The 21,760-nt window shown below is 40.7% G+C and overlaps 1 protein-coding gene across 2 annotated transcripts in view; it reads left to right on the forward strand.

Moving 5' to 3' along the window:
• The window catches only part of nav1b (neuron navigator 1b), a 79,077-nt gene that overhangs the window by 40,126 nt on the left and 17,191 nt on the right, over positions 1-21,760 (forward strand). For both annotated transcript variants that reach the window (XM_084542439.1, XM_084542440.1), the window contains 4 exons: positions 1,300-1,402; positions 3,615-3,974; positions 19,144-19,294; positions 20,370-20,673. In XM_084542439.1, the coding sequence (XP_084398565.1) occupies positions 1,300-1,402; positions 3,615-3,974; positions 19,144-19,294; positions 20,370-20,673 (918 nt within the window). The remainder of the gene's footprint in view (positions 1-1,299; positions 1,403-3,614; positions 3,975-19,143; positions 19,295-20,369; positions 20,674-21,760) is intronic.

The following is a 21,760-nucleotide window of genomic DNA, read 5'->3' on the forward strand; positions in this document are numbered from 1 at the left end:
CTAGAATTCCTCTGTATATATATCCAGGAATCAATAATGAAGCAAGGAAATAAGAATTTGATGATGTTGATTTGTTCTGCAACTCAGCCATCTGCAGTCTTTTTTTTTTTTATATACTTAAATGTCTTATTAGGCCTTGAAATGTGTACGTCTTCTTCTGTAAATTGAGCCAAAATTAAATTTCAAATTGTTTTGGGTCACACGATACCTGTGTCTTTCCAAGTATATGCTGGATGAGAAGGTTGGAGCCGGGCCTCTAGACTGAAATGAGACAAACAATTGAAGAAAAGGAAGGATATTTAATGATTCACAAAAGTTGGCAGCGATCTATCGCAATCATCCTATACATTTCAAGTTCAATGCTCTCTCACTCAGCCAGCTAGTTGTATTAAAGGTTTTGTAATAAATACCCATTCATCCAGCTTTGTGTGTCTTTTTATGTACATTTTTGAAGTGCAAAAGGGTATTAGAAAATGCAATTTTAATGTGAACTATATGTAAATGTTTTGGCAATTCACACTCCCTGTACACCTTGCCGATTGGTAGATCAACATCTTATGAAAACAGCGCATTATTTGACGCGTGGTCCCCTGACATCCTCGCCTCTCCTCTCCATTAATGCAGTGAATGTTAATTTCTTCCTCCCTGAGGGTTTGTGCCTGAGCGCTGCAGCGGAAAAAACCCCCAGCTCATTGTGTTTGTGAGACATTTCTCTCATTTGTTGCAGCTAACACAACAACACTACTGATTGTACTGTAATATTGATTCGACACAGCCGTGGCCCACTGACTGCACATTTCACATTGCACAAAGCCAGGTCCGAATAAGCTGACCTGTAGTGAGACTGTTCCGGCTGCAGTTCAGTTTATTGTCAGCCTCACAACTTGACCTGAATGACTCGGAAAACAAAAGCTCTTATCTGAAATAGATGCTGGTGTGGCGTGAATCCCCCTGGTGGGCAATTTGTGTTACAGGCTACCTTTCTGTATTTCATTTTGAAGACTTGCCCCATCAATGGAGAGGGGGGTTTGAGCTGAGGTTACCATGGTGAAGAAGCCCAAGGAGTGAAATTTGTCTGCGTAATGATGTGAACATACGCCGCATGTGTTCTTATGCAGAAGGCAGAATCAGACCAGACACAAAAAGAAAATGCAAGCGAGAACACACATATATTTGAAGGCAATGAATGTGTGTGTGTGTATGCATGTCTGGATTGTTTTAAAACGCAGACCACATTTTAAGAAACGCTGTGATTTTCTACATTTTTATAACCATTTGCTCTGCATGACTGTCCCACAGACCCCGAATCCCAGAGGAAGCGGACTGTGCAGAATGTCCTCGACCTCCGCCAAAATCTGGAAGACACAATGTCAAGCCTACGGGGTTCCCAGCTGAGCCATAGGTAAGCTTCATACAGCTACATATCACAACTTGCTAGCGTCCCCCACCGCCCCGTCATGGTGCATGTTTTGTTCATAAAATCATGGGATGAAATCATTCGCTAAATTTATTTTCAGAGCGCAGGAAAACGCACAAACACAGGCTCGCTGGATCGATGCATAACACAGTCACGTGTAAACAGTTGCGCCGTGGCCGCTTGGAGAGTTGCCACCTGGTGCACATCTGGCTTCCATCCTTCTTAAATGGCCCATCTCTGTTTCATGGTCATGACATCATTTTAGGAATTGCTTGAGTTTGGCTCCTGGACAAGAGGCCCTGACATGAACTTGTTTCAGAAAACACAATGTAACCGAACACTGTGAGAGAACATGAGAATTTCATTTTTTACCTTAAAGTTTGGATCATGAGACGCACGAGTATTTTCACACCAATGCCAAATCTGAAACTCAATTTTAACATGTGTATTGTGGAGATTTATATTCATTTCTGAAGCACTGTGAAGCTTTTCCTCCTCCTTTAGTAAGCCGTTATCCCCAATGCACTGATTCAATTAATTATAATAACAATAATAAGCAGCAAGCCAAGAAGTAAATAGCTGGGGACAAAACTACAGTATGAAGAAATGTTAAGCATAAAAATTCTTGATTCTTAATCCAGAACTTAAGCATTAGTAAAATGTTAGCCGTAAAAAAATCTCAGCTGGGTCAGCTCAGAGTAAGTAAATGCTGATGTTGTTCTCTGATGGCTCAGTATCATAATTTAATAACGTGATGATATAGTAGAAGTCGCTTGTGTAATTTTATTCTGCCAGAAATTAAGTGATGTTGCACTAAAGTCCTTAGTTTTAATGTGTTTACTGTGCATAAACCTTTTGAAATATGATGGCTGTTGTAGTACTGTAGTATTTTATTATAAAAATAGTTTATGTGTCGGAACAGTGCGTTTTTCTCATCTTCACTCTTTATAGGGCAGTCATTGAAATACTTGGAAATTCAAAAATTCAAACCCTGGAGTGTTATTGTAGGGCATAAGAAGGCGTTTTTTAATTTAGTTTCCTTGCCCTTTAAGTGGTAAACAAATGTAAACATGTATTTAGATCATTAGAACACAAGTGCTGATTCAGGCAACATACACATTATCACATTAGACAACATTAGGCCACTTCTTCGTGGTACCTAATAAAGCAGTTATGAACAGCGTTCATGCAGAGGTGGACATTGCAGAGCACATTTGACCACTTCGCTGATTGGCTGGGTGAAAACCACGTGCTTCTCGACCTGCCTGAGAGCCACCGAGACGCAATTTAAAGTGTCTGTGGAAGTTACCACATGTGATTCCTCGCACTATAAAGGTTTAAAGAACACAGTTCAGTTCAGTTGATGTATGTCATCATTTACGATCTTCAAACCATTATTAAGATGACTCCTTCGATAACACTGTCGTGTGTGAAAAACTCTGGTTGTACACTGGCTTGCAGAGACGTCTTGTCATTTTCATGATTACAGTAGAAACCTTAAAAGCTACTGTATACAGACTGATGTACAGTTTTGATAAGATCGGTTCAGGTGTGTCTTAAACAAGCTAATCTGCCACACACTGGTGAGAGCAAAGAATCTCAGGCTCCGTGTGGATGAATTATCCATGAACAATGGATAAAAATACCAGCATGGTCGTAGGCATATTGCAATATTTATCTGGGCGACTCGGTTCATGTAGTTATGTAATAAACAGACACAGAAGATGCTCCCAGCCATTTGTTGGACGTGTCTAACGTCCCTGACCCACTTACAGGGAAAAAAAAAAAAGAAAAATAGGAAAAACAAAAACACACTGAATAATGTCGTGAGGTGGTCTGACACTTTTAACTTGTTTTTTTGGTTTGGTCATAAAAGCGAAGTCCTTGGTGTTTGGAAATGTTTTATTTGGAGAAACAGAAAGAAGTACTTGTTAATACAGAGATATCAGTTCATTCTTCTTCTTCTCTTTGGGTTTGGAGAGGCAACATTTCTAGCTCTAGTCCCTGAAGATGATACGACACAACCGCTGTATCTGGGTCAACTGCGACTCAGTGCCACTGTGGGTTTCTTTGAAGGTCTTGCGTGTTCTCCTTTTGATCCTTATGAACTTCTGTGTCCTTCCTGATGAGACTGTCATCTAATTGCCTCAAATAAATTTCTAAAAAACGCTGACCCTCCACCCATGTGTCTCTCTAGCTGTCTGGACAGCACTAATGTGGGCTATGACAGTGATGAGACCAACGCTCGCAGCATATCCAGCCTGTCCAACCGCTCATCACCTCTCTCCTGGCGCCATGGCCAGTCCAGCCCTCGTCTACAGGCCGGTGATGCTCCGTCCTCCACCGGTGGTGGATTCCAGGGGAGCAAGTCTGGTTCCCAGTACACAGCCCATACCATGCCAGCTCGCTGCTCCAGCCGCCTTAGCAGCACGTCTCGCATTGAGCTCATGGAAAGTCTCGATGTCGACGACACCGACCTCAAGTCTGGTTACCTGAGCGACACTGACCTTCTAGGAAAGAGCTTGCCGGATGATGATGACGATAACCTGGCTAATGGGTAAGAGTATCTGAAGACGAGCTCTGGGTTTAAAATCTCTTGTTACCTTGACAACCTAAACCAATCAGTGGCTGTTTGCCCTTTAGGCCTCCGCTATGTGACTTTGGAAAGGTCACTTAGGAGTTGTTGTCAAATTGCATTTTACTGACACGAAGCAATGAGCTGAAATGCTGGACATTACCTCAGGCTGCATTTTAATATTTAATTAATACAATATTTGAATGTTCAAGTTGAATACAAAATGCTTCCATGAAGGAAATTTGTCAGGCCAGCATTTTGGATTTCAATATTTGTGCTTGTATATGATGTTATTTGTCAGGTCTACCACACAGCTTTCATCTGCTGCCTTTGCAGATACACATCTATCCTTGCTCCAGAAGGATTTCTCAAAGTTCCTTTGACATTGTCAGAGTCAGTTTGTGTTGACTGCAAGTGAAAACTCTCTGAAGTTTTTCTCCGAGGAGAGATGCCATCAGGTGTTTTCTCAGTTGCACGTTCACCTCAAACTAGTGTTTGAGTCTTGTTGAGATTGTGTCTGCAGGTACACCTGCAACAAATAGTTCAGGTCGCAGATGTGAAATGCTGCATCTTTGATTTTTTTTTCTCCTCAGTTTATCTTCACTCTTTGCCTTTACCCTTGCTTCCCTCACCTCACATCCTCTGTGTGCCTTTATCTCATTCCCTCTCGCAAGTTGACAGCCGACCATGAGAGTCGGGGAGAGGGAGAGAACGAATCAAGGACAGTTCTGCAGTGTGGTGTAGCAGCTTTATCACTGTTGCACATGCAGTGGGATTTAAGCTCAGCCTCTGGAGCGCTCATTAGGCCCCGCATGCCAGGTCACGTTCTTACTATGTGCATTAAGGAGAAAAAAGAGACACACTTAAGATGATAAGAAATTGGAGCATTAAAGAAAAAGTGTGAAATAGAACTGGGTCAGTAAAAGTAGAATTCAGTCCTAGATGGAGTTAGGATGATTCATATGGATGATGAGCTCCACGTGGAAAGGTTTAGCTTTTTGGTAAGAGACAGGTGAAAAAGATGAGACAGCAGGATCGCGATAAGGTAAGGATTAAACAGGGATTAAGTCGAATGGGTCCTTTCCTCACAGTAAAATCCATGAACTCAAAATCTATTTAAATCTGCCCCGTTCCCTCTCTGCATGGGCTCAGCTGTGATGTTTTCGGATACACGAGAGAGGTGAGCGTGGGGACACGCATCTGCTTTTCAACACGATGGGTACCAAAGATGCTAATCATTTTATGTAACAGTTTTTTGAAAATGCCTCCTCATGCTCTGTGATAGGCCATGAGAAGCAGCAGTCCCCAGATAGGCTGACTCCCAGATGGGAACAATTGGTCTCTGCAAAACATTTTTATAGCATGGGTGTATTTGCATATAAACATGCTATTGTAATAACAAGTTATTTGCCTGCCCAAACACACCAAGATATGAAAATATTGTATGCTGTTTTCTTTCTAACCTCAAATAGTTTGCATGCGAGATACAGCAATGTCGAAACCACTCTCATTTGTATGCTTTGCTGGTCGTGCGTCATTGCACTAGAAAGTATACTTGATTGTAATGCATAAATACTGGGATGCTCTATATCTAGAATTAATGCTGCCTCATAAACATGCGGAAAGCCTTTGGTGTAGATAACCGGCTAATCCTGTTTTTGAAGCGGGCGCAGCAGCACATGCTCCAATTTTCTTTTTACAGTATTCTACTACATCCCCTGTCACACACTTACAGTTTCAGCTCATTGAGAACCATTAGCTACCAGCTCTTGAAAATAGATCAGGCTCCTCCTGCGTAACCATGGAAACCAGCTGAAAATCGACTGTGTGGAGAGGCGCAATTTCTGCTCCCCTTTTGGTAAAGACCCAGTTTTACAGTTTCACACATTTCATTGAGCTGGAATCCGCTCTAATATAATTAACTGCATCTGAATAGTGCGGTGAGGCTTCTTGCACATCCATGATGTTGCAGTATGATATGCTGACGACAATATAAAATGCTTGAAACAGTCCAGACGTTATAAATGTCTGCCTTTATAATATGATATAATATAATATAATATAACAAGGTATGTTGTGGATCAGCTTGTATATGAAACTGTCCAGCAAAAGGGAGCTGCAGCACATTGCTCAGCGTGTAATGAATATTGATTCATCCAAACCAGACAGTGCTGGAAATCCAAGGCTAAATGTGTACACAGTGACAGTAATCACTGCCACTGAGTGTCTTCCTCATCAATAACCTGATACTACATACATCTAAGTCCCCTCATCAGTTCCATCTCTCCATCAGAGAGGAATAGTTTCTCCTTTATCCTCTACACGGCAACGCGGGGCTGAATAATAATCTGTTTTGTCCCACTTAAATGAGAATTTATTTAAGAGACCTTTTTATTAATAATACACATAGCCTTCCCAAGACATACTGAAAGGTTTGCTGTTATGGGATACTCACCATTTCATATTATTGTGAGTATTTAACATTCCAGTCTACGCAGCCATAATAAATCAAACTTAACTTATTTAATTAATAAATTGTTATCCTGTACAGTACAGAAAAACTCTGAACCAAGCTTGTTGGGGCCTTACAACATTGTTAGAATCAATGTGTAATCTATTGTAGCCTAGTTAGACATTCAGACACGGTGCAGCATTAATCATCACTAGCTCATAAAGTTCCCATCCAGCAGACACAGAGCAGCACTGGTATGTGGATTTGGGTTCGACATTTGCTCTCGTTTTGGCTCACAATTGGTCTCCACCACCTCCTGAGAAAAATATTTTGGATTTGAGGCAATTTTCCTCAGCAGCTGTTCACGTTTGTCTGTCTGCAGTTTGGTCCTGTGTAGGTTGTGGTTTATGAGCGGTTGCTGGCTGAAAACTGGTCACTGCTGATGGAAGTTATGTTGCATATTACATTTGCTCATGCAGGCTTTAAGCATTGAGTTAATCAAGACTTCAGTAGGTTGCAATCGAGTACAAAGCCCACACTCAGATATTGCCTTGGAGTGGTTGTACTGGACTATGTTATGGAGGTTTTCTATTATTTACAGCTAGACAGAATTATATACAGTCTAATATTAGAGTCATACATCAGCCGTGGCCTACTGGTTAGCGCTTTGGGCTTGTGACCGGAGGGTTGCCGGTTCGAACCCCCGACCGGTAGAATGCGGCTGAAGTGCCCTTGAGCAAGGCACCCAACCCCTCACTGCTCCCCGAGTGCTGCTGTAGCATGGCAGCTCACCGCTCCGGGTTAGTGTGTGCTTCACCTCACTGTGTGCTTTGTGTGTTCACTAATTCACGGATGGGATAAATGCAGAGACCAAATTCCTTGTATACACAAGTATACTTGGCCGACAGATCTTAATCTTAATCTTAATTTTCTACATTGTCCTCGGACACTTCATCTTCCTGAAATGTCAGCTGGCACTGAAGTTGATAAACATTTTTGCACTTTTGTCATCTACCAGGCTGACTACCACCACTAAGTGAGTGACTCTGTTTTAGTCACACAATAGTGCTGGTATGGATTCCTACTGTATTTAGTGTTGACCACGTCTGGAATCATAAATGTTTCCTGTGGTTACATTCTCCACAGCATACTGGCTCAGTTTAACCCTCACTCAAATGATATCATCCTATTGCAAGCCCTATTTAAGAGGCCGGTTTACGAGCTCAGCAGTAATCGCTTTATATTGCTGGGTGTACAGTTTTTTGTTTTGTTTTTTCCCCATATCTGGTGTTTAACTTATGACTATTATTCAGCATTCAGTGTCATTTCAGTGTTAAGTTTGTTTTGATTGATCTTGTTCAGGCACTCAGCTGTGGTGTATGTAAGCACTCTTCATGTCTGATACAGATGTTCCCTAGGAAAATAACTCGTTATTTTTCCGCAATGTTGTTTAGCTGACGGGGTGAATGAAAGAATAATGTTTGCGATGGAATATGGGAATTTCACAAGAGGCTCATCTGCCTGGACATGCTTATTGTATCTGACAGATTTACGTATTTTTTTGGCAGTTTGAAAACCTTAAATTGGAACATCTCTATGCAAAAAAAATATTCGTTCAGCTGTTGGTTTGCCTCCAAATGTTCCAGTCTCTTTGGCTGACTGCGGAGAGAAGCAGCAAAGGGCTCTTAGCTGTAATAAATGCAAGCATCAGTGTAGGGTTAGCTTGTTCCACAATGTGTTTTTAATTCAGTGCTACCTCTTTTACAACCTAAAACACGAATAGAAGAATCAGTCATGTGCTGCCTTTAATATGATTTCCTTAATTAACGTTCCCTCCCTCTATTCTTTTGTCATTCAGTGCATAAAGTGATAGTTTGCAGTGTGTGTGCACTAGCCAAGTTTAGATCTGCTGTCATGTTCACGCGTTATAAATCCACTTGGCTACTCGGGATCTCTCAGGAGCAGAACAGCCAGCTGGAAAGACACTGATACATTATCACTTCATAAAGTTGATCCAGCAAACATGTTAGCAAAACATTGCAGGTTTACACCTCCAGATGATACAGTGCAATATTAGCATTCATCTGGAGTCGTGTATCCGTCAGCCTGATTAATTTCATTCAGTCTGGTGCTTGGTGCAGGGTAGGTACAGTCGATGTACCAAAGCTTTTTCACTGGAGGCAGTTGCCAAAATCCAAAGCTGAGACCAAGAGCCAGGATCAGTTCAGTTCAACTCAATTTTATTTATATAGCATCAATAACAATACAAATTGTCTCAAGATGCTTTACAACATCCGGTCTGAAACCCGGCCTGAAACCCCCAGAGCAAGCCTGAAGGAGACGGTGGCAAGGAAAAACTCCTTTTTAACAGGAAGAAACCTTGAGCAGGACCCAGCTCATATGGAAGGACCCATCTGCCTAATGCAGAGTTAGAGGTAAGGTAGAGACAGAGAAGAGAGAGGATACAAGGAACGAGATGAACATACATCTGTCATAGATACATACGTCTGACTAAAGCGTACATGTAGAATCTGATGATGATCCAAATACATGATATAGCTGATGATGTTACATGACAGTTTGAGAATATAAGAGGAATCATAGGCAGGTTGGACAATTGTTCATTCAGGTAGGAGTGGATAACTTCAGGAGGCCATGAAGACTGGGCAGGTTGAGGAGACCACGACAACAGATGTAGTATAGAGCTCCACTGGAAACACACAACTCCAGGCCAGAGACATTTACAAGAAGATGGAGGAGGAGGGAAGAAGGAAGGGGGAGGGGAAAGAGGAGAGAGGGACACATGCTATACAGTAATAGCACAGAATTGCTAGTAATAGATAAGAAATTAGAGGACAAGAGCTCAGTGCCAGAGAACTATGACATCACGATGACACATTCCACGCAGTCATTTGATCCATTGTTAATACAGAAATACTGATTGAAGCAGCTTTTAAGGCATGACAGATGCAGGTTGATATTTTTTTATTAATTTTGCCTGTTGTGAAGCTATTCCTGAAAAAACGACACATCTGTCTGTCTGTTGTGTATTCCTGTAACTGTTAATGTCACGATATCCTGACTTCTTTCCAGTGTTCAAGATGCTATTAGCTTATAATATGCAGCTATTATATTATAATTTAAGATTTTATTAAAGAACATAGTATGATATAAAATATTTTTTGACAGAACAAATCTCTCTTTAATATATAGTACATACCTACATGCATTTGAATTAGATGGTCTAATTATTCATGGTGTATTCAGCTGGCAGATCTATTAAATCTTATGGCGGTACCACATGCTGCTCATAGCCCTGCATATTACACAGAACAAGACACAGTGTGAACATAGCCACCACATGTAGATGGCATGCTGTGAAAACAAACGAGGCAAAACAAAATGGTTCATCTCTTTAAATGCTTTCCTGTCTTAATGTCCTGTGCTCCACACGGTAGCACAGGGTTTGGGGCGAGTACGTGGACATCTGGGGATTTACTCTGTAGCAGCTTCCGATTCTGTATAGCAGCAAGCAGGCAGCAGTGCAGGCTGGTTTCAGCAGCATCACACCTCTGATCATGCGGCAACATGGCTCGGGATGTGCTGCCATGGCAACCATCTTCCACTGACCCACTGATGGGCTGCCTTGTGTGTCAGTGTGATAGCTTTCTGAAGAAATGTGTACGTGTGTGTGTGTGTGCGTGCACGCGCATCGACTGCTAGTTTGTGTGAGATGGAGAGAAAGACGGATAAATGGAAAATGGAGAGAAGCTGATATGTAGAAGGCATGATATCCGTTTATTAGGTTGCTTTATAGTTGCCATTTTAGTGGGAAAGCTATTTGCACATAAAGCTATGGTTGTATTTCCACTGGGGGAAAAAAATTAATTTTTCAAGAATCTGCACTCTTTAATAGTATTATTTACACGTGCAAGCACACACACACAAACAGTTAAGTGCTAAATGCATGTCACTGCCATCTCCGTTTACATTACTATATATATACTAATGCAGATAAGGCCTTGGCTTAGTCTGCTTCTCTGGCAATGTCATTTCCTTGGTAACCATAGTAAAGCATGCCCATGTTGGACTTGGCATGTGCAGTATTAAAGAGACTGTAGCTTTCTAAATACTGGAAAGCTTTACAGCCTCACTCATGGAAACTACTGTACGTGTATCGACAAACACATTCTATAATGCATGAAGGGCTTGCTGGAGTCATCTGATCTTGGATCTGTGCCTCTCGCAGTCTGCATTCAATTTCCCTTTCCTGCCTGGCTTGGACCTTTCTTTAGTCACTGAGTGCTTCCCTGACTATTGAAGCCTCACAAATTTTCTGACCCACTTAAACCCATCTGCACAAAAATTGGTCTTTGGCCCCTTTTGTTCTCCGAAGGCGCTGCTGGGATTACAGTTGAGTGAGGACACTGCATGGTGTCAGTCGTTTACGGGCTACGGCTCAGTAAAAAAGGAAGTCGTTTTCTTGATTCTGGAAAGATACACACGCATAAACCTAATGGGTTTTTGTGTTAATTTGTATTAACTTCAAAATGTCTGACAGAGGGGGAAGAATGAATGACGGAATCTCCATTGTACCGTGTGTTTATGTAAACCAGATACACCGAGCATGCAGACTCCCACAGTCAGCAGCTCAGACACATCTGTGGTCAATATGTAGCTCCCATTCCCCAATGAGGGTCAGTAAAATACTGACTCGAAAAGTTTCCCCCAACACCAAACGGGCTTCCACCTTCACCAGCATCCTCAGCCATGTGAATAATGGACCATTACAGCGGCACCCCAGGGACTATGAATCATCCCTATATCATGTCTGCGTGTGGTCGTCTGGGTGTGCAGTTTGAATTCCGACAGTGTACAAAACAAGGAAATGTGATGCATCTACTCTTTCTCATGTTATTCTGTTGAAAATGTGAATCATATGCTACACGCTGATCCATCCTTCCTCATCGTCATCATATGTTTGTTGGAGATATAACAGAAATGTCAGATTATTTGTTTTAAGTATGGCTAATGCAGTCTGCTTGGTTCAGTGTATTTCAAAATAGATTGCTTTTGTCAAATTTGGCTCTGCCTCAACTCTCCTGACACGGATGCTGCATCACTCTGACAGCAAGCAGTTCATGTTGAATAGTTAGTGCCATATCAATCAGGACAACATCATGAAACAACACAGCATCATAATACCAGAATAGCTCTGATTTCCAGACTGTCCGGCTGTAAATGTGGCACCACGTGAGACCGTGTATGCATCAGATGTGTTGTGGGCTGTGTCTGTGATGGGGGTGGGGGTAGTTACCTATCTGAGGTTGAGTTAGAGTTGATGTGCGTTAATTTTCCAGTCCAGTAATCAGACAATGAGTACATTTTCTGGGACTCTGCAGCGACGGGGCTCCCTCAGACTTGCAGGCAGTCACTGATGCGTCAGACCCATACCCATTTACTTCACTGATGTACCACTGCACTATGATGAAGGCTGCCCCATCCTATTTGCCTAGTTGTGGTCAGGCTCAATACAGATCTAAATTAGGCACTGGGAAGATCAGAGATGTGTGCCCAGGCATTTTGAATGAAATATATTTAAACAGACATAAATGGGCGAACACACTGCTTGGCTCTGATGCTGTCTTTCTGAAGCAATTTCCCACACTGTACTTCTGAACTGAATGCACACAATAGAGGGATGTCTGCTCTTTCTCTGCATCAAAGAGTTCAAAAGGATTTTTTTCCCCCCTTCTAAATGTCAAGTGGTGCCTCATTTTAATACAGTTACAGAGCATGTACGTTTAACTGCAGCCATAGCAGGCACAGCTTGAAATCATTGTGCCTCCTGCAGGATATCTCGTGTCATTGCACCACATGAAACGGTGCAACAGCAACACAGGTCTAATACTAATAATGGATTACTGGCATTTATCAGTGACTTCCAGCGACTGAAGATGAACATTGCACTATGTGGCTATAAGTATAGCGACACTCCTGTCCCTCTTGTTTCAGCAAGGCCCCCAAACGCTTGCAACAACCTGGTGTGCACAGATTTCTGTCCTTAATCAACTTTAAGAGGTTTTTGCACATCATTTTTGCAAATCTCCAGAACTAGGAGAAGAAATCCTTAAGATTGGGGTTGCATTTTAATATAATTCGTTATATATTTTCAGCAGTCATAATTGGATGTCATTGGGGTGCTTGCCCACATACTTTATAATCTGTTTGACAGTTTATTCACCTTTTGTTGTCGCTCAGAGTAGAAATATCAAAATGCTTGCTTTGACATCCATCCAGTGTTGAGCTGTGATTTAATTTACTTCTAAATTGCCAGTGTGCACTTACTAATTATTTCAAATTAATGAAATGGTCTTTAGAAAAATTTGAGACTTCTGTTTTCTGTCCATTACTACCTCCAGTTTTCCTGATTGTCTTAGATTGATGTCTAATCCCAAGAGATGCGGTCCAGTTTACTGCACCAAAGGGAGAACACAACAGTTCTAGGCCAGAAACAATAAAGGTCATATCCTGAAAATGTCTGTCTGTCTCAATAAAAGCAAAGTGCTCTGACTTCTCACAGATGGGTTGAATCTCCACTTTAATGGTCTGTAAACAACCCAGACACAGTAATGGCAGCATTACTCAATGGCTTTCCACCTAAGCAAACACCCAGAGGATGTTTCTGACACAAGCCATTTGGTTATCAGCCTAGGACAGCTGTTGCTGTACAGTACAAACATGACTTTAAGGCTTTTTGGATGGAGGCTTGTTTAGTAGCACTGTGGCCTGCCTGAGATAAACAGGAGATGTGTGCAACACACTTCTTTTTTTGTACTGTAAACAGTTTGGAGCTCTCACCAGTCTGGAGAAAAATTGTACTCATCTGTGTTTTGGTACTGGAAAATAAAGGTTTAAGATAACCAACAGGTATTTAAACGGAGCGTTTTGTCGTTTGTGAGCACAACACAAAGGGAAACAGAAAAGGGTTGCTCCTTTTCATATGATGACAGTGCAGATATGAACGGATGGAGGCAGACACAACAAGGCTTTATCATACTAGCATCCCATTTTGTTTAAGATATTTTTCAAGGAATGCCTGTAAAAGCCTTTAAAATGGACCTCTTGTAGGATGCAATGAGCCAGGATCATGTCGTTTAGTCACGTACAGTTCTCTTTTACTATGACTTGAATGTAAATAATTTCATCTGGACACAGACTGAACCAATTTTGGCTGACATTGTGGACAGGGTGTGGGACCTTCTCGGCCCACAGAGCTTTGACCTCCTGGAGTGGTTTACAGAGCCGAGATCTGGTGAGATCATCACCATGAGACTGTTCCACTGCTAATGAAAGAGGGAGGGAGGCTTTCCAAGGCTACTCATGCCTCACTGGAGGTCCTCGTGTCATCTGTGGGTTTGTGGTTGCATTCCCTGTGATTCAGGCCTTACCTTGGACTGAGATTTTCCAGCTAGGCCCCAAGAAGGTAATGAGCGAAGATAGAGTATGTTTTATTTTTAGCAAGTTCCATCATGGTAATTCACTCTTGAGCATAAAAATAAGGTCCAACTATAGAAAGGTTTATTTATATGAGGTTTTTTTTTTCTTTCTCCCTTTTAGTAGCTCTGTTTAAAACCCTACTTATTCCTCGAACAGTCTTGAAAATCTATTAGACTGCCATGTATTTCTTAGGGCTATAATGGGAATGTTTAGACTGGGATGCTACCGTAACAATAAGGGTAATTTTGAATTTTCAACTGTTGCAACCATAAAAGGAGGTGAGATTTAAATTGTATACTTTTTGTTATAACTAGAGTCACCAACAGCACCTTTCACACAAATTCCCCACACATTGTTGGGGACACAGTAGCATGCTGCTAATTTGTCCAAGTGGCCACTCATGATACTGCAACAAAAAAACTCTGCTGTACCCCATTGCCCCAACTGTTAAACAAGGATAGACATTTGTAGTATTAATTTTGAATCTATGGAAGTAGTATATTTTGTATTATACACACCAGTGCTCTCTTATTCTTTGAACTTTCTGTTTGTAATCTTGCTGTCCAAAAAAGTGTTGAAAAAAGGCAACTGGACTTCAGCTCAGAAATGAAGTTGCCTGGAAGCTACTCGGCTGAGTGGTGAAACGTAATTTCAAAACTCTACAAGTCCAGTTGCCTGTTTTTAAATGCTTTTTTGGATATAACACGACCTAGATGACTGAGAACCTTCACAGACATAATCTGCTGTCTAAAATGTGACTAGCTGTTATTACAGATGTGTCTGAGCACAACGGCTTATAGGAAATGGTGTTTGTTAAAAGACCAGTGTTTAGGATTTATGGGGATGTATTAGCAGAGATAGTATTCGTAATTATATTTTCTTCAATGCGCAAGTACAAATTGCTGTGCTTTTATTAGCTTAAGCTCTATTCAGTGGAGCCATGTCTCTACAGTAGCCCCAAGTTGACAAAACGCAGACTGGTTCGAGAGATGGCCTTTTGAGTTTTTATGTCCTTTTGGAGAAAGGCTCTGGTCCAGAACTTTTGTTTTTTGTTTGTTTGTTATCAGCATAGCTCCAAACGTCAGTGGGATTTTGTATTGTTTTTATTTTGGCTCTATTTGAGAAGCAGGCTAAATTTAATTGTGTGTTTGAAATTGATTGAGTGTCCCTTTAATGTGCTTCTAAACAGCTATTTCAAAATCTGTAAAGTGAAACTACAAACCCTTAAACCAGCTATAGCATCCCAGTTTTATTCATATAATTGTGACTTTAATGCTATGCTAATTATAGGCTAATACTAAGATAATAGGCTACTGATTTTAGAGACAAGACACTGGATTTAAAAATAACAGCTTAATCAAATTAAAATAGCTTGCAATGTTTTTTTTTTTGGGCGAATTAGTGATGAAAAGTCATCTGGACTAAGAGCATAAATCCGATGAAGTAATCAGATTACTTGCCGGTCAAAAAACGCATTACGCCATTGCTGAGTATTGGCCGTTGCCATGGTAACCACTCAGCTGGGCAGCCGTTGGTGATCATCTCCGAGAGGAATATCAGGGTCTCCGTCATCTCTTTTCTTTTTTGTGCTCTTTTTGGGAGGGGGTGTTGCCTGAATCCTGAGAGCCGCACTGCTCTTCCGTTTTGTTTTTTTTTAGCTCGGTGAATGGGAGAAAAGGAGAAAAGGGGGTCTTTTCCTCGCGGAGGATGTGAGTTTAAATCGCTCACGGATAATTAAAGGAAGTAGTAAACTGTAAAAACTCCCAAATGAGCGGTCGTGTTTTGGTCGGCAAAGTGCCCCCGCTACAGTCGGCGAAAGGAGCAAGAAGGACTTTACTTTTTACGCCAAGGTAACTTAATGGTGATATTTATCTACTGTTTTCACATTAGACAACTTTTTCGAAGTCGTATATTTGGTCGGCTTTCTTTACTTGCTCGCCTGTCTAACGTTAACGACGGTTTCTTTCATAGTTAAAAGATTCATTGCTTTTAAATCATTGTAAAAAAAAAAAAAAAAAAAAATGACTTGGCTTTCGTCTGTAGATGCAGTATTAAAAAAAAGCATGAGTTTGACTATGTGGTAACTCATTCATCAGTAATTCGGCTTGATGCAATTCATTATATAGCAATATCTGCATTTTTTTCCCCCCATCTGCTTAATTTCACGTATGAATTATTGTGACATAAAGTTGAATATGATCTTCCTATGCTAACATTGATTTGGCAGTGGAAATTAAAACGTCTGTGGAGACATATTGTTGGAGGACAGTGCGGTGCTGCTACCACAGCTATCTGTATAATGAAGGATGTAGCTGCAGTCGTGTAGCTACTCCCTGGAGCCAAATCTTCACTGTCTCTCATGCAGAAAATCGACACATGTAAAATGCATTCATCTCACTATGTGCTATGTGATCTATATTTTACACTAATATAGTTAATAATGGAGCACGTGCAGTTAAACATTTCTGAGAAATGCAGATCTATTTTTATTTCTTAAAATAAGATAATCCTTTATCATTCCATTGTGGAGAAATTTGTAACCGCAGCGAAGTAGATTTAACAGTAACACACAGAATCATTGGGCAAAATAAACTTTGTATTGTACATTAGTATAAATAGGTACCAGTAAGTATTAAGTGACTTGAATTCTCTAGATTAATTAAAAATAAATAAAAAATAGTCTAACTACTAGCTCAAACAATGAGTGGTAATTGCTTTGTTAAATATGCAACTTCCTTTACTGCAACCGTCAGTAGCATAGTGACTTGTATCCACTCCTATGACTCACTATATATTAAATTAATGTAAAGCCACATATACAGTATAGTCTGCACATTCTGCTGCTTAAGTAATAATTAATACTGTCAGCATTTGCCCACTCTCTCTCTCTCTGGCTCTTTTTTGCATGTCCGAACACAATCTGTACACTTACATTTCTGTTTAAAACCAGACTTTTTTTTTATATTCTTTGAATATTTTCCACAAAACGGCAAGAGAAATTCCTCGCGTGGGCTTACGTGGCAATAAATCTAATTATGATTCTGATTCTGGACCAGCCTTAATGATGCTGTTAGATCTGCTTCCAAGTCCGGACAGAGATTGCAGTGACCCCACCCTGCTATGAGCCCACCAACCGCCCCTCAATCTTTTCAGACCAAAACATTTTCGCACCAACTCAAAGGACACACAAATCAGAAAGAGGCTGGAGTCGTGCCACAGAAAACAAAAAGTTAATTGCCACCCTGTGTATGAAATATGCGGTACATCGGTGTACTCCCACCCTCTCGCTGTCTGGATTTCACCTCTGTGTGCAGACAGCTTGGCTTGTAATATCAACAGCCCACAGGCCCTCGTGCCTTTTCTTAGGCTGACATCCCTGTGGGGTTATCCATGGCCCCACTGTCGCCCCTGACAGAAGAGGTATTGTTCAAACATACCACGAACATCTGCACTTAATGTAAATCATAAAACTATTCATGCTGTTGCTGGTATTTGGAAACCATTTTTAGATTCACAAGTCAAACATTTATCTATGGTTTACCCTGCTTTTGTCAAACTTCACCTCTGAGTCACGTATCTGTCGCCACACCATACTTTTGTTTTTTCACGTATCAGAATACTCAAAACCCGTGTCGAAGAACGCTTCTTCTCTGTTTTACAACTGCAACTCCAGCCGTGTGATTAAATCCAGTCCTGAATGTGTATAAGCCATTTTTGTCTCCCTGTATTTTTCTGTGCAATTCCATGTTCCATGCCTCTGCTAATTGCAGACTGCAGAGCCACAAAGAGCATTTTCAGCTCAGTGGGGAAACCAAAGAAAGGGAAAATAACTGATTCAGCTCAAGCAGTGACTCAGCTTTAAAGGGCTCATATTAATTTACCTTTTCCACTGTGCCACATTTTGTGTGTGCCAACACAAATTTGATCACCACCTCTGGTTGCCAGTAGTAATGATGGGGAACATAATTATACAAAATCTGTGGTGGACTCCCATTTAGCTCTCTGGTATATCCTTTTTAAATTCAGCAAGACATTATTGCCCTTCTAAAGCGCATAAAAATCTCTTCAAATTTAAACTCCCCTTAGATTGAACTGTTATATCTTCCTGTTTTGCTTTCGGTTGACTGAGAGGGTACAGTGCTTGTTGAACTCCACATACTGAGCTGGATTTTAAATATGTTCAGATATGAATGCACTCGGAGATCTTATGCCCAGTAAGCAGTTTTTCTGGGCTGTGCTTCGACGGTCCATCCCTGCTGTGTTCACGGAAGGGGACCAGTCTGGCAGCATCTGTTTCAGGGCGACGCAGAACTTCATTGAGAGACAGAGGGAAGGGTCATGGAGGGTTTAGGAGCCTGTCACTCTGATTACCCTCATCCTGCTCCTTTAGAGCATGACAGCCTAAACCCTGAACTGTCAGTCGCTGTACTTTTTATCTAGCATGATTTATCTGCATATCCTGTAAAGTTTCCCTTGAAGTCAGAGATTGCAGTCTGTTGGTCTGTGTTTAAAAACTGCAAGCTTTGCTGTCTTGAAGATTTATTAAATTATAGTAAAGCTTAGATTTTCATAACGTAAAGTTAACTGTCCAGACTGAATATTTTATCATGACTGCCAGACGGGAGTTTCCCACATAAGTTGCAGTGGTATGTCAAAAGGTTTATTCACCTTTCTAATGTTTGTGAATGGTGGAATTTATAGGGCGAAGAAAGACACAGACCGTTTTTAACAAAATGAAGAAACTTTGGTGATATCTTGATTGATAATCTGGCACACTTGTGAAAAACGGGTCATTTAGACAAGTGGATGTATGCTCAAAAATGCTTTTCATCAAAATGTGTTTGTTCTTTTAGTTGTAAATCTTCTTTCTTAAGTGCATAACGTGAGAGTTATTTGATTTACAATACGCCCAACTCAAGAAAATCTCTTGGATACACTCCCAAGGATTTGATCACCATATGGCTTTGAGTTCTGATGAATGAGTTGAATCAAAGCAGCTGTAGCCAAGTTGGAATTACCTGCTTGTTTGAGCATGTGGCCACCTCCAGGGATAGTCTTCTGCAGACAGATGGACAAGCAGAGGCTGCTGTTTGCCATTTTCCCCCTTCAAACACAGTGTTCTGCTCCCTTTCAAATTGTACATTTATATTCTTGCTGTTTACCACATGTTTTCTTAATGGTCATCCTGTCTTGTTTCAGTTGGGACGAGAGCAGCTCCATCAGCAGTGGGCTCAGCGATGGTGACGGCGATGGATCTGAGAATCTCAGTTCAGAGGAGTTCAATGCCAGCTCATCTCTTAACTCCCTCCCGAGCACACCCCTGGGATCGAGGCGCAACTCTTCTGCTATGGTGAGATGAAATGATATTGTACTAGTCTGTAATACAGCATGTGGCAAAGATTTTCTTTCCCTTAACGTGTTTTGTTTGTAGAATTGTTGCTGAAGATTACAGTTTAGGCCTTCACTTAAAGCATTTCCAAAGCCTCACTATGTGATTTACTTTGTTAAATCCAAGTCCTTTGTTTTGACAAAGCCACAAAGGACACCACAGACCTGACCTCTGTATGTGCAGAGTTGACTTTTGGTGTTGCTTTAATTCTCTACATGTACAGTATGTGTACATAAGTAAGATTACAACTAGTTTAGAAGCAAAGTGTGTAGTAAACACAAGTTGACAAGAGTTTTTAGTGAAGTTGTAGGTGTCTTGTGTACTAGTTAATCTTCAGTACACAATTTACATATTCATAGATAGATTTGATTCTTTGATGAAGGAGAAGCAGCAAGTTAATTGTTTGCTTTATCAGGTACCAGGTACAGATAGAAAGTAATATTTGTTTTTGTCTTAAAATACTGTATGCATGAAGGAGAGGAAAAACTGAAATCCACTTTTGATCAAGTTTGTCAAGTGGCTTTCAGTTTTTCTACAGGTAAACATTTTTCTACTTTTTCTAACTTGCAGGATGCTCTCTAGGAAGAAATAGAGAGAACATTAGTGCTACTCAATGGGCCATCTGTCGCTCTATATTGCATTAATAGCATGCCAAGAAACAGCATGCCCAGTTTTGTCCTCAGTGCTACCTCATGCACCACATGATAGTTTTTCTATTCTAGTGTAATTTTTTGGACTGCAAAAATTAAGGCTCAAGGTCTGCTCTGTTACTAAATGTCCTTTATTATTATCTAATGTGATGATATATCTTTGAAAGTGTTAAATCCATAAACATTATTGTAGTTTTCCCTCCTTTGTTTTCCTCTGTGTTTTTTTTATCCGCTCAGGGCATAACAGATTATCTCTTCCTTATTCCCAGTGGAATGCAGCTTAGATGGAACCAAGATTACAGCGAACAGTCACTTCCATAGATAACAAAGACCATGTCTGATGGTTGGTTACCCACACTGTGCCTCTTCCCTTCCTATCTCTGCAGCTCCGCACTGACGCAGAGAAGCGCTCCCTGGTGGAAAGTGGACTTTCGTGGTACAGTGAGGAAGGCAAAGCCAGCCATAAGTTTAACAGCTGCAGCTATGACACTGGGAGTCTCAAGACAGAGGCACCGAGCAAGTGGAGGAAGAAGCCGCCAAGCCTCAGTGAAGATTTAGGGAATAAAGGGGAATTTAAGAAGCCACAAAACTTGGGTCAACCAGGAAATTTCAGGAAAGGCAGAAATCCTCCTGTGGGTGTGACTTCTCCAATCACACATACCTCCCAGAGTATGCTCAAAGTTGCAGCGGGTGAGACCTGATAGCATCGTTTCACTTTTCATCCATACGTCTTTTAATCTTAGTCCTTATCTCTGCTTTTTATCTCCTGATGAAATTCGGTGGATCACTGTTATTGTTAACTATTTCTATCTTGAAAATCTGTGTCATCTATTATCTCACTGTATGCCGAATCCAAACAGAAAAAACAGTCTGTTTATACAACACCCAGGCAGATATCTGCATGGTGTCAAGATGAATACAGTGGTGTACTTGTTAGCATAAGTCAGACTGGGATTCATACAGCACAGTATACTTAAGAAGAAATGCAGCATGGAAAAAAGCACTTAAAGCACACATGCATGTTTTTTCCATTATCTTAAAGGAAAACTTGTTACTGTACATGTCTGCAGAGACACTTTGTCTGCCCTTTGCAGCAGCTACATTTATTTGAATGTCCTCTAATCCACAACAAAATACGGCAATATTAAATAGTAGTTTAATTTTGCTTTCCGAGAACAACATTTGTTGACATTTGATTGTCATTTCTCTGACTTAATCTCAGCTTTAACCATAGGGGATTGTTTGAAATTATATCCAACTGTATGTATTTTGGCAGCACTTTAGATGTAAGATGACTTGTATTTGTTTTTAAGATTATACTATAATTGTAACTTTAGCCTTATTCCCAAATTTAAAAAAGTCCTTATCTTTTAATCTGTCCTCCAGCCTCACCTAAGATTTTTACTGATTGCATTGATAAGACTTACGATACAGTTTGAAAAGTTTAATTTTCACCTTTTACAGTCAGATCCAGTTGGTGTGACGCAATCAGCATCAAGCATTTTCAGTAAAAACAGATGTGGCATGCTTATGCTTAGCTGATCTTGAATGACTGGTGTAATACTTTCTACTATCACTGCAGATTAAGTTTACAGGATTTACTGTCCCATCAATATGTTTATCCACCTTCTATTTTGGTTTAGAGTAATTTCCTCTGGTCAGGCCATGTTTGTACAGTCAGGACATATTGGCTGAAGGACAAAAGAGCCTTCTTACTGCTTGCTTTGAAATATATTGAAATCATTAATCACTTCATAATGTCATTCTTTTGTCTATC

The sequence above is a fragment of the Chelon labrosus genome, assembly GCF_963514085.1.
Source record: "Chelon labrosus genome assembly, chromosome: 4".
Lineage (NCBI taxonomy): Eukaryota > Metazoa > Chordata > Actinopteri > Mugiliformes > Mugilidae > Chelon > Chelon labrosus.